The sequence below is a fragment of the Perca flavescens genome, chromosome 15 (genome assembly GCF_004354835.1).
Source record: "Perca flavescens isolate YP-PL-M2 chromosome 15, PFLA_1.0, whole genome shotgun sequence".
Classification (NCBI taxonomy): Eukaryota; Metazoa; Chordata; class Actinopteri; order Perciformes; family Percidae; genus Perca; species Perca flavescens.
The window spans coordinates 8,406,992-8,423,429 of record NC_041345.1 but is presented as its reverse complement, the minus strand read 5'-3'; the positions used below and the strand labels follow the sequence as shown (position 1 = coordinate 8,423,429).

General features: G+C 39.9%; 1 protein-coding gene across 1 annotated transcript; it reads left to right on the top strand.

Moving 5' to 3' along the window:
- The first annotated feature begins 557 nt into the window (after window positions 1-557).
- On the top strand, window positions 558-15,971 carry slc17a7a (solute carrier family 17 member 7a). Its single transcript, XM_028600246.1, has 13 exons — window positions 558-622; window positions 8,325-8,577; window positions 9,151-9,269; window positions 9,762-9,876; window positions 9,958-10,045; window positions 11,700-11,786; window positions 12,091-12,233; window positions 12,375-12,524; window positions 13,667-13,799; window positions 14,467-14,577; window positions 14,853-14,980; window positions 15,072-15,141; window positions 15,353-15,971. Exons 1-13 carry the CDS (start codon window positions 561-563, stop codon window positions 15,646-15,648), a joined length of 1,755 nt encoding a protein of 584 aa, XP_028456047.1. The 5' UTR covers window positions 558-560; the 3' UTR covers window positions 15,649-15,971.
- The last annotated feature ends 467 nt before the right edge of the window (window positions 15,972-16,438 follow it).

Genomic DNA, 16,438 nt, shown 5'->3' with positions numbered 1-16,438 from the left:
GTTGGCTGCCAATAACTGCAGAGAATCGCAAAATACAGTATAAATGAAAATGAAGAGGTTGCAGGGAAAATAGGCAAGTGGCAAACCTGAACGTTCTTTCCCATCACACACACAGGAATGCCCTTATTATCCCACTTTAGCCAAAACAGAAAAAAAAATCATAATATAAACAATTGTAGGAAATGTATATGGTTTGTGCCACAGCCCAATTGGGGTTTGTTTAATAAGTTTGCCCTGTATTTTCAACTTTATTGCTTTCTCAGGTTGGTGGCAATATTCCTAGGTTTAAACCTGGCACAAAAGACTTGAATATTCGATATCATCCATATTCCCATAGTCCACACCATAAATCCAATAAAGACCAGCTGCATGCCATTTGTTACGGTGGACCAGAAAGGCCTACACCTTTCTGTGGCCCATCTGAGAGTAAAGTGGAGTGTGGTGCGGGTAGGGAGGGAGGAGAGAGGGAGGGATAGACAGAGAGAGGACTGTGCGCGTTCAGGCAGGACAGGAGGGCGCGCGGGACATCAGTACACCGGCCGGGTCAAGAAGCTGCAAGGATGGATATCCGACCAGATAGGTTTAAGGCGGTCGCGGCCAAAACTCTGGGGAAAATTAACAGGTACACACCTATTTCAAATATCCCTCACTCCACCTCTGACTTTTCCCCATTTTCACGCGTTTGCGGATTTTGTTCTGCGGGACACAGCAGTTCATTATGCTGCGGGTTCCCATCCTCTCTCCTCCCAAACAGTAGCCTAACTAGTGGAGAAAAAGTTTGTTCGATGTTGATTTCACCTGAGAAAAGAGGCGACTGTTGGGTGGAGAGGTTTAACCATTTAGGTATAGCGTTAAAAGTCCAGCTTTGCGCAACACATAGTGCAGTAATTGGATTGAAATTCTTGGCTGTCTTTTCATGGATATTTCATTTTTATTTGGACATAATCAAACAAATTACGACAGAAACCACCATAGCAAAAACTTAAGTAATTGATGGAGATGTCGTCGGAATAAAAGTGTGCAGTGAAAGCGCCTGAGGGACAAGAGGTAGGCTATTCTCGTTGTGGCTTGATGCTTTGTTGCACACATTTACTTTAAAAGTCATGGATGGCTGTTGTCTCTGAGACTCTTGCTTTCCCGTTTGTTTGTTTGTTTGTTTTTGTCAAATTTAGCACCGCTCAAAGTGGACTGATTAGCCTAAATTGGTGTTTCAGACGAGTGTGTAAGTGTGGTTACATAATGTGTCCGTGCGTTTTCTGAATGAGAACCTTGACAGATGGAACCAAAGCCCTATCTATCTATCTATATATCTATCTATCTATCTATCTATCTATCTATCTATCTATCTATCTATCTATCTATCTATCTATCTGTTAACCATAATAATCATTATAGTAATTCTTGTATAGTGATTAGTCGGTTTATTGATTAGTTGATCAACAGAAACTTAATGGAAAATATTTTGATAATCGATTAATCTTATGAGTAATTGTTTTTGTTGCAAAAATGTTACGTATCTAGTCACTTGCAGTAGAACTACTTCAGACAGTGTTCTGCATCTTATGTTATGGAAAATGGAATACTTGGGGTTGTGGACTGTTGGATTGACAAAACAAGCAATTTAAAAATGTCACACATGGACTGTAGGAAATTTGTGATGGACATTTCTATTAACCATTTTGACATTTTCTAAAATAATTGTAGTCCTATAGTAATAAAAGGAAATCTGTACATCTGTATCACCTCTACAGCCTTTACATGACACTCAGTAGCTCTTTGAGATGGTTAATAAAGAAGCTGACCTTGACCAGTTCATGTCTCTGGCAGTGTAATTTCTTTTAAAGATCATTATCACTGCAGTCTATTATTCATAAATGTGTTAAAGCACTAGATACTGTACATGTGAATACATTTAATACATAAGTTGCAAAACAGATTGGTGTTCTGATAATATTATTATTTTTCCGTCAAAAAAGAGAGATTAAAGACATTGATAGTACCTCATGCAATAACCATTGCTTTAAGCTTTCACGCTCTCAGGATTTGAGGTAGCAACCAAACGTATAAATCCCGTCCTGAAATAGCCTGTTTTTTAGTCCAGCTGTCGAGCCACGCAAATCCCTAAACTCTCCCCTCCCACTCACTCCATCCCAGCCCATGTCACTTCCTCCAGCCGCTCCCTCCATCTCCTCATCTCCTCCTCCTCCTCCATCCTCCATCCTCCATCCATTGAGCCATTGAGACACCAGCACAGATAACTTTCAGCCTATCGGGGTCTCTCAGATTAATGGACATGCAAATCTCAGGCTTTTTCTCTTTTACAGGTTGTGAGCCAAGCGTGTAGATGGCCACAGCTGATGCTATATTTTCGTTGGCGTTTCCCCGGCTAAGCCAGTGAACTCTGGTTTTATGGTGCCACAGTATTAGGTACAGGCAACGGTTTAAAAAGAAAAAGTGACTATTTCTGTTTAGAATTGATGTGGAAAATGCATGTTTTGAGGCACGCATCTGTGTGTGTATATATATATATAAATACACAGGATGTCCTGTGTATATATATATATATATATATATATACACACAGGACATCCCTGCACTGTAGATGGGTGTGTTTGTGTGCAATCTCACCACTTCACAGACAAAATCCCTCCTGATGAAAGCAGCCAGGAGTTCATCTATTATTTAAACATTTTCTCCATCAGAATGCATCTCCTGTTTCTATATTAAACTCCACTAGGTAAGCATAAACTTCATCACTGTAAGGTCAAGTGTACTCTGCATTTCTTCTCTCACTATTCCCTCTGTTATCGTCTTCAAATCAATGCCTAAATATCATCTATTCATCTCCTCATGCCAAGGAATTACTCCACAGCCCTCCATGAAATATAATCACACTACAAATGTCTTCTCGTCAGACTGTATGTTGTAAGTTTTTAATAGCATGCCATTAAAAAGTCACATATAGGTTTATTAAAATACTTCAGTTGTGAATTTGGATTACATTGCATGGCCACACAGGGAGAGCTTGTGTTTCACTATGCACAAGGCAATACAGAACATAGCAAGTAATCCATTTTTAATCCATTTTACTTGTGGCGGAGTGCTACATTTCCAGTGGTCTGAAAAGTGGTCTAAATAAAATATTCAAATAATGATTTTTTTACCATTTAGGCTTTGGAAACTGCAATAACTGCATACGTTTTGGCATCATTTTAATTACTGCATAGCATTCTTATGAATGTAAGAATTATTGTCAATAATATTGAATATTACACTATGTTCTTGATTTGAATTCTTCAAGTACATCTAGAGACAGAGCAGATTTGCTACTTGACTTCACTTCTCTGTGCATGTGCACAATCAAGGGGGTTTCCTGATGTCTTAGGCAGTGTTTCTATTATTTTAAATCCTAGTGGCCTGAGGGTGGAACTCCTACTGAGCTTCTGCTGGTCTGGTGTGTCCAATATCTTTTACCCGACCTCAACAGGGAGAAAAGGTTACCCTGGTGGTTTGGATCTTTAATGATTCTCCTAGCCTTTTTCTTGTAACGCCTGTAAATATCCTTTAGGCTTTAGCCAATCGAACCACTCTCTCCAGGGCCTTGCAGTCCCGTTAGGTGCTGTTCCTCGTCAGGACACTCTCAATGATACAGGAGTAGAAATTCTTCAGAATTTAAGGGGGTACATCCAGGGGGGGCGAACTGGGGGCGAAGGGGACTGAGTACCCAGGGCCTTCCTGTGAGTAGGGCCCAAAAAGAAGTATATCTGTGGATGCGGGGAGGGGCCCATAAAGAATGCCATTCTACAGGGCCCTTTCACTCAGTGAATGAATGAGAGCAAACAGGATTTTTTTGTAGACTTAAAGAATTTTAAAGACACCAAAATGCTACATTTGAGACACTTCTGCTTGTGTTCTCTGTCTTGATCTTTTGTCTTTCTGTCTGAGCTGAGCAGTTTGGAAAGTCAGCTGCTCAGCATGACTTGTTATTGGCAGCGATGCAATTTGTATCCATGATGTCAGTAATGCCTCATTTTTTCATATTTATGCTGCCTCCATGCGTTATTGGGTTTGAGTTTGAAAACACAACAGAATGGGAACTGGGCATGCAGTGAGAAACACTGTGTGTGTGTGTGTGTGTGTGTGTGTGTGTGTGTGTGTGTGTGTGTGTGTGTGTGTGTGTGTGTGTGTGTGTGTGTGTGTGTGTGTGTGTGTGTGTGTGTGTGCGTGCGTGCGTGCGTCCACAGGGTTTCTCCCTGGGTGACTCAGTCCCACCGAGACCCAATCTGTTCAGCTCAGGGAGAGTGAGAGGTTTGCAGAGGGAGGAGGAGACACCACTATCGAAATGGCAAATAATTACGATTTCAAAATTAAAACATTCCTCAAGCTTCCACCCATACTTCCAAATGCCTGGCCTACAAATAGAGGGCAAATAAGCGATAAATCACTTGTAGACTACAGTACTACATTGGGTGTCCTGGCATGAGGAAAGAAAAGTATGTTTCAGCACAATCAACAAATAATGTCCAGGGCGTCTGGCATTATATAATATTTTTACTGTCAACCTCTGTTGTTGCTGTCTCTCTCTCTCTCTCTCTCTCTCTCTCTCTCTCTCTCTCTCTCCCTCTCTCTCTCTCTCTCTCTCTCTCTCTTTCTCTCTCTCTCTCTCTCTCTGTCTCTCTCTCTCTATCATCCTCTTATCAGAGGATTACACAAAACGCTCTGTGAATTGGTGAATTTAATATACAGGGTAACAAAAGTCCCAGGTCACCAACCAGCATGTGAGAGTCACGGTTTTATTTTGTCATAGCTTTTTTTTTATTATTATTGCAAAATCACAAATTAAGCACATTTATTAATACATTCTAACAATCTAACAGCAAATGTAAAACCTTTACAGAGTTTCACATTATATATGAATAAATAGTCCTTGTTTGATTAAAAAATGGTTTGTGGGCTCAGCGGGTGGGAGGTTCAGATGAATTCATAAGAGCGACAATGTTTAGTTAATTATTTGATGTGAGGATATCTTTGTCATATATAAGAGTAAAACTAAAAATATTTGGGTTTTGGACTGTTCATTGAATAAAATAAGATGCATAAATACATTAACTAATTATTACATTATAGCATTTTTTACTCATTTTCTTATTTTTTATAAACAAAACAATGAATCTATTATAAATTATGTTAATTTAATCAAATAGTTAAAATCCATTGTGTTAAGGCATGACGTCTATTCATTTTTAGACAAAATTTCTTTGATCGACTCTGTCAGGTTGACTTTGTACATTTCATGTCAGATTTTAATTCAGGCTTTTAGTTGGTTGAATTTTGCATTTTTTTGCTCAGGTGTAAGGCACAGATATGAGCTCAGTTTGATTTGTTACTGAGCCTGTTACTATTGTAATTATGATATTCCAGAGAGCCTGTGGTCACGGGACTCCTGCCTGCTTATGCTCTCTGGCTCATTAATTGTTGCCAGCTGAGACCAATCAGGTCCTCGCTATGCTAACGAGAGAAGATACATCAGCTGAGTGCAAGCTCACACTGTAGTAAGCCTCACACGATGGCAAATGTCCAGGGACAACGCTTCTTTTCTCTGTTTCATACCTGTACTTGTTTTACAAGTTATGTGCTGGCTTGCAGGCATACTGCCAAATGCTGATTTATGTTAAATGACTGTATTTGTTTGGAAGTGAAAGTACCAGTACACCTTCACTACCACCTTAAAACATCACTCTGCTACTCAGCTATTTTGAATGACTTTCACAAACACACACATTAGAGTGAGATTGCCCGTTAGTGGGAAGCATGTGTAATTAACGGTAATTTTTGCTGTGGGCTAGCCTCGTTAGCTGGTAGCGTATGTGTGGTGTCAGGCTGCAATCTGTCGTGAGGTTTAATGAGAATCCTCCTGCAACCTAACTCGGGGCGAGTCAGCATGTTTGTTTATTTTGTTTGGCCAACTGATTCATCAGAAGAAGAATGTGCACACCTTCCTTTGTGTCACGTCATCTTTTTTGATCAACTTTTTGCATTGATTTACATAATTTGGAACAATGTCATATCTCTGTTACTTGTGTACATTGCTAAAGCTCCTTGTCTGCAGGCCTGTGCCCCTTCTATCAAATATATAGCTGTCTTCTGGTCTTTACCTACACAAAAAATGCATGAACTCTACAGTGTGTCGTGATAGAGGAAGAAGCATGCCGAACCACGCCAAGCACTAGTCTGTCCTTCCATATTCATTTCCGGAAGTAAATCATTTTTGTAATCCTAATCTGAATGTGGTAAGAGATTAACAGAGAGAGGGAGAGAGAGAGAGAGAGAGAGAGAGAGAGAGAGAGAGAGAGAGAGAGAGAGAGAGAGAGAGAGAGAGAGAGAGAGAGATGATGCAGCCTCTCTAATCTCTTACAAATTCCCCAAATGTTGCTTTACAAAGTACTATTACTTTTCTGTTGTGCATTGTGTTTTACTTAACAAGTACACTATCTCATGTTGGACCCCATTTTGATTTATACATCATTATACTGGCATATATGGTATTGCATAGATAGCAAAGAGATTATGCAGTCTGCTGTGTGAAAATGGGTGAGGGAGTGAAATCCACATGCATAGAGAAATATAACGAGTTGCTGGATGAGAGTGTATAGATAGATAGATAGATAGATAGATAGATAGATAGATAGATAGATAGTGACAGATCATGGTGTAAAAGCTTGAGTGAATTATTTATCTCAACCAAAAACACATGAATAATTTAGCAGCGTCAGAGTCTGACTTGTCTTGTGTTAGCGTGCGTGAATAAGTTATCTTGGATTTTCGGTGTGAGAGATGAATTGCCTTGAACGTTTGCTTGAAACACATTGAGCTGAATTTAATGCAATAACACTTGTTTTGGGATCTTATTAAAGCTTGAATTTAAAGCAAGTTTTTAAAAATACAACCATCTTCGTCACATTGAACAAATCCTTTTTATGATTGTGCCCGTTTCTGTGCATAATTCTCCAGCTCACTGACTAACTGGATCAGCCCAATGGAAAGTGGGGCTGATCCTGACACACAAATGCATTTTGCTGTGAACTCACACCTACTCAAAAAAAAACACACTCAGGTTAAGGCTAAAACATAAACTAGAACGTGTGGCACTATGTCTAATTTAATCTGAGAAATGTATCTGCAGAAAGCATGTACTTAAGTGTGTGTGTGTGTGTGTGTGTGGGGGGGAGGGGTTGATACACAGATGGCCGCTTTCCTGAAGTCTCTGTTTGACTCGGTGGAAAAAAGTGACACTCACCACTTGACAAAAAGGGCCAGCCTAACAGCCTATAACAAGCATCTTATAACAACAAATGCCAAAATAATTTAAAGGGAGACGCAGAAGTTCCATGGTTGGCACAAAAAAATGTGTGTTTGACAGAATGGATGTATTTTTGGAAATTAAATTTCAGGTTCTTTCACTGCTTTCATTATCTCTGTTCACCATCTAAAAACGTTCATGATGTGGTTAGATATAGGTCTCCAGAGAGCTCCTTTGTCTGAGAGAGTGGATGTCTTAAACAGCACCAGTATGGCAGCAGGTACCAGGTGTCCTGAAGGAGCGGACACTGGGGGGTGCTGCCGTAGCTAACTCTGCTCCTCCACTAGTGACAGCTGCTTCCACACACTGGGTCGTGCTTAGTCAGACACAACCCCAACATGGTGCATGTTGTCTGCATGGAGGTGTGTGTGTGTGTGTGTGTGTGTGTGTGTGTGTGTGTGTGTGTGTGTGTGTGTGTGTGGGGGGGGTGAGAGAGGTAGAGAGAGAGAAAGTCAGTGAAATGTATACACATTTTACAAAGACCCTGCAGTGAAATAAATAATATATACTTTGCCACAGCCTCAAAACAACAAAAAATATAGCATCTTCCTCCCATTTGTGAAAATATTGTAAATTGCTTCTCGCCGAGAAAGGCAGAGATCAATGTGGTGTCTGGAAGATGTACATGAAGATGAAGACAAGCTGTTTGCTGACACCAGGTCAGCATCAGCATGTCACCCCACTAGCACCTATCCTAATCAGGCTGTTTAAAGAATCAGTATTATAAAGATGCATAACTTCGCAGTGTTAACCTGTTACACTGTGTTCAACTCACAAGTGCATCACTGCAAACTTAAGTGTTGTCTATACCAACAGATAAACCCAAAATGTATTGTTTTTCATGGCAGCAATATTACTGCAAATAGAAATAGATTTGGAAGCCTTTTGATCCACATTATGTAAGTGCAGAGGCTGGTTTGTAGTTCTCCTTTCCTGCACGCTCGGTCTCTGTGTCTCCCCTTAGGCTGATTGACAAGCGGCAGCCCAATGGAGAAACCATTGAATTATCAGCTGAGGGACGTCCTGAGCTGGTGGAGGAGAAGGAGCTGCCGGTGGTGGACTGTACCTGCTTTGGCTTGCCGAGGAGGTACATCATCGCCATCCTGTCTGGCCTGGGATTTTGCATCTCTTTTGGCATCCGGTGCAACCTGGGTGTGGCCATTGTAAGCATGGTGAATGACCACACTGTCTACAAAGGCAATAAGGAAGTACTTGTGGTAAGTGGCAAAAACAGAAATCAAAGCTCTTTGATTCACTGCATCAGTCTGCCTTTGACAAGGACATTTGCATTATTTATTAGGATTTGTTTCTGTCTCTCTATGATCTGCTTTATTTCTGCTTAGAGGCTGAGTAATGCCAATACATATTTTTTTAATAAAAGAATGAAATGAATGATAGAGAAAAAAAATTTCTCAGGCCACATGTACTTACATATAAATTAAACATGAGTGATACAATGTAAGCAAACATTCTGTACTGTAATTGTGCCTTCTTTCCTACTCACCACTTTGCCTTCTCATTTTGGAACTGAAAGCTATAATAATAATAATAATAATAATAATAATAATAATAATAATAATAATAATAATAATAATAATAATAAATTATCATACAGACAGATTTACTAAGCTAGGAAGTACATCAAAATATTGCATTTTAGTTAGGGAATATTACAGTGTTGTTGAACAATAGAAGTTCTGATGACTTCTGATACAACTGATCTATTTTGTTTTGAAGTAAGTACATTTCTAATTGAATGAAGTTAAAGTCATATATCTTCTATTCTCCAGGCTGCACAGTTCACCTGGGACCCTGAGACAGTGGGGATGATCCACGGCTCCTTCTTCTGGGGCTATATCGTCACACAGATACCGGGTGGCTTTATATGTCGAAAATTTGCAGCCAACAGGTAAATGTTTTCATGTTTATAATATCTTCTCCAATACAGGCACTGTAATCTGGTGTAAATTGGTTGATTTGATTACAAAAATTGGCATTTGTGCTGGGTATGACTAATTATTTAAATCAGTTGTCAAATATTGAGTATCAAACCACACATAAATTCAGGAAAAGTACATTCAACATGGTTTTCACAAAGCACAGTGGACCCAAAAGCACGACTCAAAGCAGATGTAACAGGTAATGGAGTTGTACAAAGGTACAGTGGAGGCAAAGGTACAAAAACGGCAGGCAAAAACATGGTCAAAAACCGGCATAGAAAAACACAGGGAAGAGACACTAGGAATAATACTGGAGAGTGAGAAACAAGGTACAACAACAATTTGGCAACAGACAAGGGACACAAGGTAAGTATACAGTATATACACTGAAGTGGGTGAAGACAATTACTGTTGTTACTGTTGAATATTCAATCTGCTTGTTTGTCTTTTGTGTGTTTAAGAGTGTTTGGATTTGCTATAGTGGCCACATCCGCCCTCAACATGCTGATTCCATCTGCTGCTCGCTGCCATTACAGCTGCGTCATATTGGTCAGAATATGCCAGGGTCTTGTTGAGGTACAGTATGTGTCACATGTGCTCTGTGTAAGACTAGTCCTACATGCAAGAGTGTTTCCCTGACTATATTGTGTCCTTCAGGGTGTATCATACCCAGCCTGCCACGGGATCTGGGCCAAGTGGGCGCCTCCTCTTGAGAGAAGTCGATTAGCCACTACAGCCTTTTGTGGTAACATTTCTCACCTTACTGACACATGTATCCCCAAATTCAATATCTCTGATATCTGCAGAAACTTTGGGATCACCACTTAAGTTAAGTTCTGTGAGTTTGAACATGAGGTTGCAAAGATAGAGCTGCCAGAGGTTCCTGCAAAGCTTAAGTATTGAATATGTTATGTGGATTTTACGGTGGCTTTGAAGTGCAAACTACGACAGCAAATCCCACAACACGACAGCAAATCCCACAATATGACAGCAAATCGCCACAGCACAACAGCAAATCCCGCAACATTACAGCAATTAACCACAACACAACAGCAATTCACAACAACACGACAGCAAATCACACAACACAACAGCAAATCACCAACACCACACAATTCACCAAAACATGACAGCAAATCCCACAACACGACAGCAAATCGTCATAACACGACAGCAAATCGTCACAACACAACAGCTATTCACCACAGCAACGACAGCAATTCAATCAGGATAGACTTTGTTTGCAGATATGCAAAGATATTTATTGTACAACTGTATGATATTGAATGTAAAAAGTCTTTTGGAGATTGTACTCCATCGAATTAATCTTCTTAAAGGGGTAGGGAATAGGAACATAACTCCCCGATGGAGCCCAGACACTGGTGGCGGCGGCGAAGAGACCAAAGACCGGACCGAAGAGACAACGGAGCGGTCAGCCGGGAGAAACACACGGCCGGAGGCGGCAGGAGAGGAGGAGGGTTGAGCGCTTTGCCTGCAACGACAGCTGACAGCACAAGGAGAGAACAGATTTAAAGCAGAGTTGTAAGGCTGTGATTGGCCCTTGAATCTCATGGCCAAGTCTGATTGGTTTAACTGACAGCGTCACTTCTTGAACAGCTGATTTGATTTAAGAATGAGTAGTGATTGGGTTAATGACGTCTTCCTGAAAGAATTTGCGCTGAGCTTCATTTCACCACAACACAATGGCAATCGCCACAACACAACATAATAGCATTGGTGAGACTGAAATAGTAACAGAAAGGAACGGTACGTATTGGTAACTGATCCTCATCCTGATTGGTTGTCTGGCACTGGCACACAGTATATTTGGGCTATCTGTTAATTTAAAGGCAAATTTACTCAAACATTCATTCAGACATTGGGCCAACTGAAGAATGCAGTGCAAACCAACAGTTTACTCCAACACATGATCTTATGCCTTTATACTCACATAAGGAATACATTAAATGGGGGTATCTGTCATTTTTGCAAATATACAGAATTAAATTCTACATTCAATAAAAAAATAACAGTGCCAAGTACCCCAAAATATACTATATGCCACACAACCAATCAGGACAAGGATCAGTGTCCAATAGGTACCTCCCCTTTCCGTTTCAGTCTTACCAATGCTGTCATGTTATGGGATTTGTTGTTGTGTTGTGGTGAATAGCTGTGGTATTGTGTCGGTTTGCAGTCCTGTTGTGGCAAATTGCTGTCATGTTGTGGCGATTTGCTGTCGTGTTGTGGGATTTGCTGTCGTGGTTTGCACTTCAGGGCCACCGTAGGATTTACAGTGAATAACAAAAAATATTAAGCATTTTGAGTGTAGAAATGATTACATGATTATGAGAGAAAATTAATAATTGGTTGGTTTTCTCTGTTTGATTCCTTCTTAGGATCCTATGCAGGGGCGGTGGTGGCCATGCCTTTAGCAGGGATACTGGTGCAATACACTGGGTGGTCTTCAGTATTCTATGTCTATGGTTAGTGTCCTTATAATGAAATATGTGTTTGCTTACTGCATGACTTTGACCAAGTAATACATTAATACATATACTAACACTCCTCAGTTCAGATGCAAATGTTTCCACATCCATTAAGTACTGTGTTTTTGTTGCTTACAATCAAGACTAAATGGCAAAGCTTTTATTAAATTCTCAAGGAATTTAATTTAACTTGAGCAGCTACTTCTCATTTTCTCTCTTTTTACTCCTTTACCCTTTAACTATCTTTCTCTTTCTCTGCTGTACCCATGTCTTCTGCTTTCTATCTCTCTTCCTCTCCTAGGCAGCTTTGGGATATGCTGGTATTTGTTCTGGATTCTGGTGTCGTATGAGAGTCCCGCTGCTCATCCCACTATTACACCGGAGGAGAGGAAGTACATTGAAGAGGCAATCGGAGAGTCTGCAACATTTCTTAATCCTCTGCATGTAGGTCTCATAGACCTGCACACAACCACAGATAGTGCAGATTTACACATGAATGTATACATGTTCAGCTGACTCTCTAGTTCTTGATCCATTTTAGTGAAGTCAGAGAATCCCATTATATCTTATTCTTTTTGGTGGCAGAAATTTAAAACACCATGGAGACACTTCTTCACCTCCATGCCAGTCTACGCCATCATTGTGGCCAACTTCTGCAGGAGCTGGACCTTCTACCTGCTGCTCATCAGCCAGCCGGCCTACTTTGAAGAAGTATTTGGCTTTGAGATCAGCAAGGTGAGATTATATCAGCTATAAAGACTTTGTTCTTCTTCTTTACAGAAGCTATAGTTTGATTTTTTTTCAGAAATGTCTACTCACAATTGGAATATACCCAAAGCTGCAGTCGACTACCGTAGCCAACTGCAATTTCACTGGAGAGTTCAAGTGTTAAGGCTTTGCTCTAGGTCACTTCAATTGGAGTTAAAGGGAAATGCTGGTATTTTCCCTATAATTATGGCTCTTGTGACTATGGGTCATAATGACGTTGCCCTTAAGCATTTTAAATTATTTATGTAAAATGTTATAAATATAAAATGAAATATAAATTATTTGAAAATCTTTAGGACGTTTGCACTGCTTGCTGCGATATACACGAGTTGTGTTTTCCAAATCTCTTACGATGAAGTGCAACATTATTATGACCCATAGGCAAAAAAGCCACAATTAAGAATATAAACCCCAGGTTGTAAAATACCAGAATTCTTCTTTAGGGTGTGGGTTTGTGTAAGCCCCATACCTAAATATTATGAGCAGTTTCAGGGATTTAAACTATCAATAAAGTCCCAGACTCATCTCTACAAACCAAGTAAGAAGGAAGATTCTAGTAACACATTTAGGTTGTGTAAACGAGTGTAGTGTTATTTATATACTGTAATTTTTCTTTCGTGTGTGTCAAATTTTCTTTTCCATGTTTTATTTAAAAACAAGACTGATAATAAGAGTTTGAGGGTTACCATGACAAGCCATTGGCATGTTTGGGGGTATTTTGATTTTATTTGTTAGTAGATAGTGTAGAGGTGATAGGAAATGCGTAGAGAGAGGGGGAGACTGCTTGAATGGATATACTGTATGATCAGAATTTTAGACCCCCACACCACCACAACACCAAAAAAGAAATTACCATTTGACCTCCTATTGTCTTATCTCTTTTCTTTGATATTATGTCATAATTTAGATCACGTTACCTCAGTTCAGTTCTAAGGAGCACTAATCAGCATGAATTATTATTCAGATCGATGTGCTATTATCAAAACAAAACTTCAACCTTCAGCCTTTCATTGTTTCTAACACTCAAATGAATAAAAACACTATTCCCATGTGTCTTTCTCACATGCACATAACTCTCATAAACTCACTCTCCCCCTTTCCTCTTTCAGGTGGGCATGGTGTCAGCTTTGCCCCATCTGGTGATGACAATAATTGTGCCTATTGGAGGCCAGTTGGCAGACTACCTGAGAACCCACAATTTAATGACCACCACCAACGTGAGGAAGCTCATGAACTGTGGAGGTGAGAGTGACAAGATAAATTACATTTTATAGGTGTATTTAAGTAATTGCCATAATTGTCCTGAAATTTAAAGCAACACCAAAGCACTTTTCCTCTTCGGTCTCCCTACAGGTTGGAAGCAGAATTTACCATTACCGCTGTCATAGTAATTTATTATGTCTCATTCGAACTACAGATCCGCTACACAATCTGGCAAACTTGCATAGTGCGGTTATAGCCGATAGATGGCGGCAAAGCAAATGCAGAAGTGCCGTTCACCCTGTTACAAGTTGATGAACCACTGAAACGATTTTGGAAACATTATTTTAAGGTATACAAAAGAATCTTTGGCGTTGCTTTAAGGACTTAACATGTAGTAATACAATATTTGTCTGGAACATTTTACCCAGCAACTTTCATTCAGAATGTTTGAAGTGCAGCAGCTGCCAGTACTGGAATCATATCAATATTTTAGCACAACCTAAAGGCTGCATTCGGTTTTTTTCTGCATGTGCATTGACACGTGTACCATTTTAAACATAACTATAATGCACTGCTGTATAACAAGTGACCATTGCTTGTTGAGACCTTAATTTTACAGTCTATAGTTGAGACAGAGAATAAAGTTGTGGATTAGTTTCCTCATTCATTCATCAGTTTTTGATGTGTTTATGTGGATGTGTTTCAGGTTTTGGGATGGAGGCCACCCTCCTGCTGGTGGTGGGATACTCTCACACAAAAGGTGTTGCCATTTCCTTCCTGGTCCTCGCTGTGGGTTTCAGTGGATTTGCTATCTCAGGTAAAAGAAGTTATAAACAAGTATGTTTGCTGGCTTTAGCAACATATTTACTGTACATGAGAGGGATCGATCTTCTCATCTAACTCTCGGAAAGGAAGCGAATAAGCGTATTTCCCAAAATGTCGAACTATTCCTTTAATACTGATAAGGGCTGACTTAATTCTTCATGATGATTATAACTGCATCAGTAAATATCTCCCTTAATTGATGTCCCTTTACTCAGTTGTTGTGATAAATATCTTTTTTCTAACCCTATCTGTAAAAATCTGCTTCAGGGTTTAATGTCAATCACTTGGATATCGCCCCTCGATATGCCAGCATACTGATGGGCATCTCAAACGGGGTGGGAACATTATCTGGAATGGTGTGTCCTCTCATAGTGGGAGCCATGACCAAACACAAGGTAAATAAACATTCACTTGTATTGACTTTATAATGCCATGTATAACATTTGGAACTCACCTATGTTCCACACCTTTTTTACATAATTTCAGACACGTGAAGAGTGGCAGGGTGTCTTCCTAATAGCTTCACTCGTACATTACGGAGGAGTGATTTTCTATGGTATGACTTGACTTTGAATATAGTGTGTTGTGAGGCATGTGCAGAAGACCTCAGTCTAAATGCTGATCATATTGTACATACTGTATTTGTTATAGTGTATTTTACATATTTTTTATTGTAATATTTCTATTCTATATTTACGTTCATGCCTTTTGCAGTACTTTGATATATTGTAAATCTTATTCTGATTCTGATATTTGTTTCTCACTAGGTATCTTTGCATCAGGGGAAAAGCAGTCTTGGGCGGATATAGAGGACACCAGTGAGGAGAAGTGCGGTATTATCGATGAGGATGAACTGGCCAATGAAACAGATGAGCTCTACCGCGGAGGCGGGCAGTACGGGGCCATGAACCAACCAGTTGTTGGTTCTAATGGAGGAGGGACTGGCGGAGGAGGAGCCGGGTCTGGATGGGTGTCGGACTGGGATAAGTCTGAGGAGTATGTCCAGCCACCTGGATACAACTCGTACATGTATAGGGGAAAAGAGGAGAAGGAGCTGACATAGAAGATCAAAATTATACAAGTTAAAAAAAAAAAAATTTGAAAAAAAGGTAAAGAAAAGAGGAATATTGTTTTTGGAAAGGGATTGTAAGAGAGTCACTGTTTTACTGAATGGACCTGCTGTGTGCTTTTGTACAATATTTTCAACTGCACATATCAAAAGTATGCATCTAATTCATTTCTGTGTTAGTGTGTGTGCGTGTTTGCATTCTGTGCAAACACATACAATTCAACAGCATTCAACAGCAAAAACTGAACTCAGATCCCAGACTTCCTTCCTGCTCCTGAGCTCGTTGTGATTGGTCAAGCGTCCTGTTTTCCACAACATCACTGTGGAGATTCTGTGTGCGTGCGTGCGTGCGTGCGTGTGTGTGCGTGTGTGCGTGCATTCATGGGGGCATGCGTAGTTGGCTTTTTGCCTGTACAGCAACTCTCTCAAGCCACTGGCATTGTGTTGTATTTAAATTTTTATGTGTAAGCCACACATTTACTTTTCTTGCTGAGAAAGCACCTTTGGGTCCTCAGTTTTGAAACTTTTGAGCTTACAACATTGTCCAAATTATTAAATACAAAATGTGATGCCACTAGTGTAGATTGCTTACACTTTCTAGTCTATATTACTCCCAAGGCCCTCAGCCTCAATATAAATCATATTGAGCATATGATTTTTAAAAATCAATACACAAACTAAAAGCTAATGTGTTTTTATGAGTGAGGCCCCTTGTGGACAATCTTGTCTGGACGCTGGTGATGGATCCACTTAATCTTTTTCTTTGCAGAATAATTTTTCTACA

Excerpts from the sequence above, each read along its gene's own strand:
- slc17a7a (XM_028600246.1), top strand. The coding sequence starts at position 561 with ATGGATATCCGACCAGATAGGTTTAAGGCGGTCGCGGCCAAAACTCTG. Across the intron at positions 623-8,324 it reads ACTCTGGGGAAAATTAACAG|GCTGATTGACAAGCGGCAGC; the intron begins GTACACACCTAT and ends GTCTCCCCTTAG. Across the intron at positions 9,877-9,957 it reads TATGCCAGGGTCTTGTTGAG|GGTGTATCATACCCAGCCTG; the intron begins GTACAGTATGTG and ends TGTGTCCTTCAG.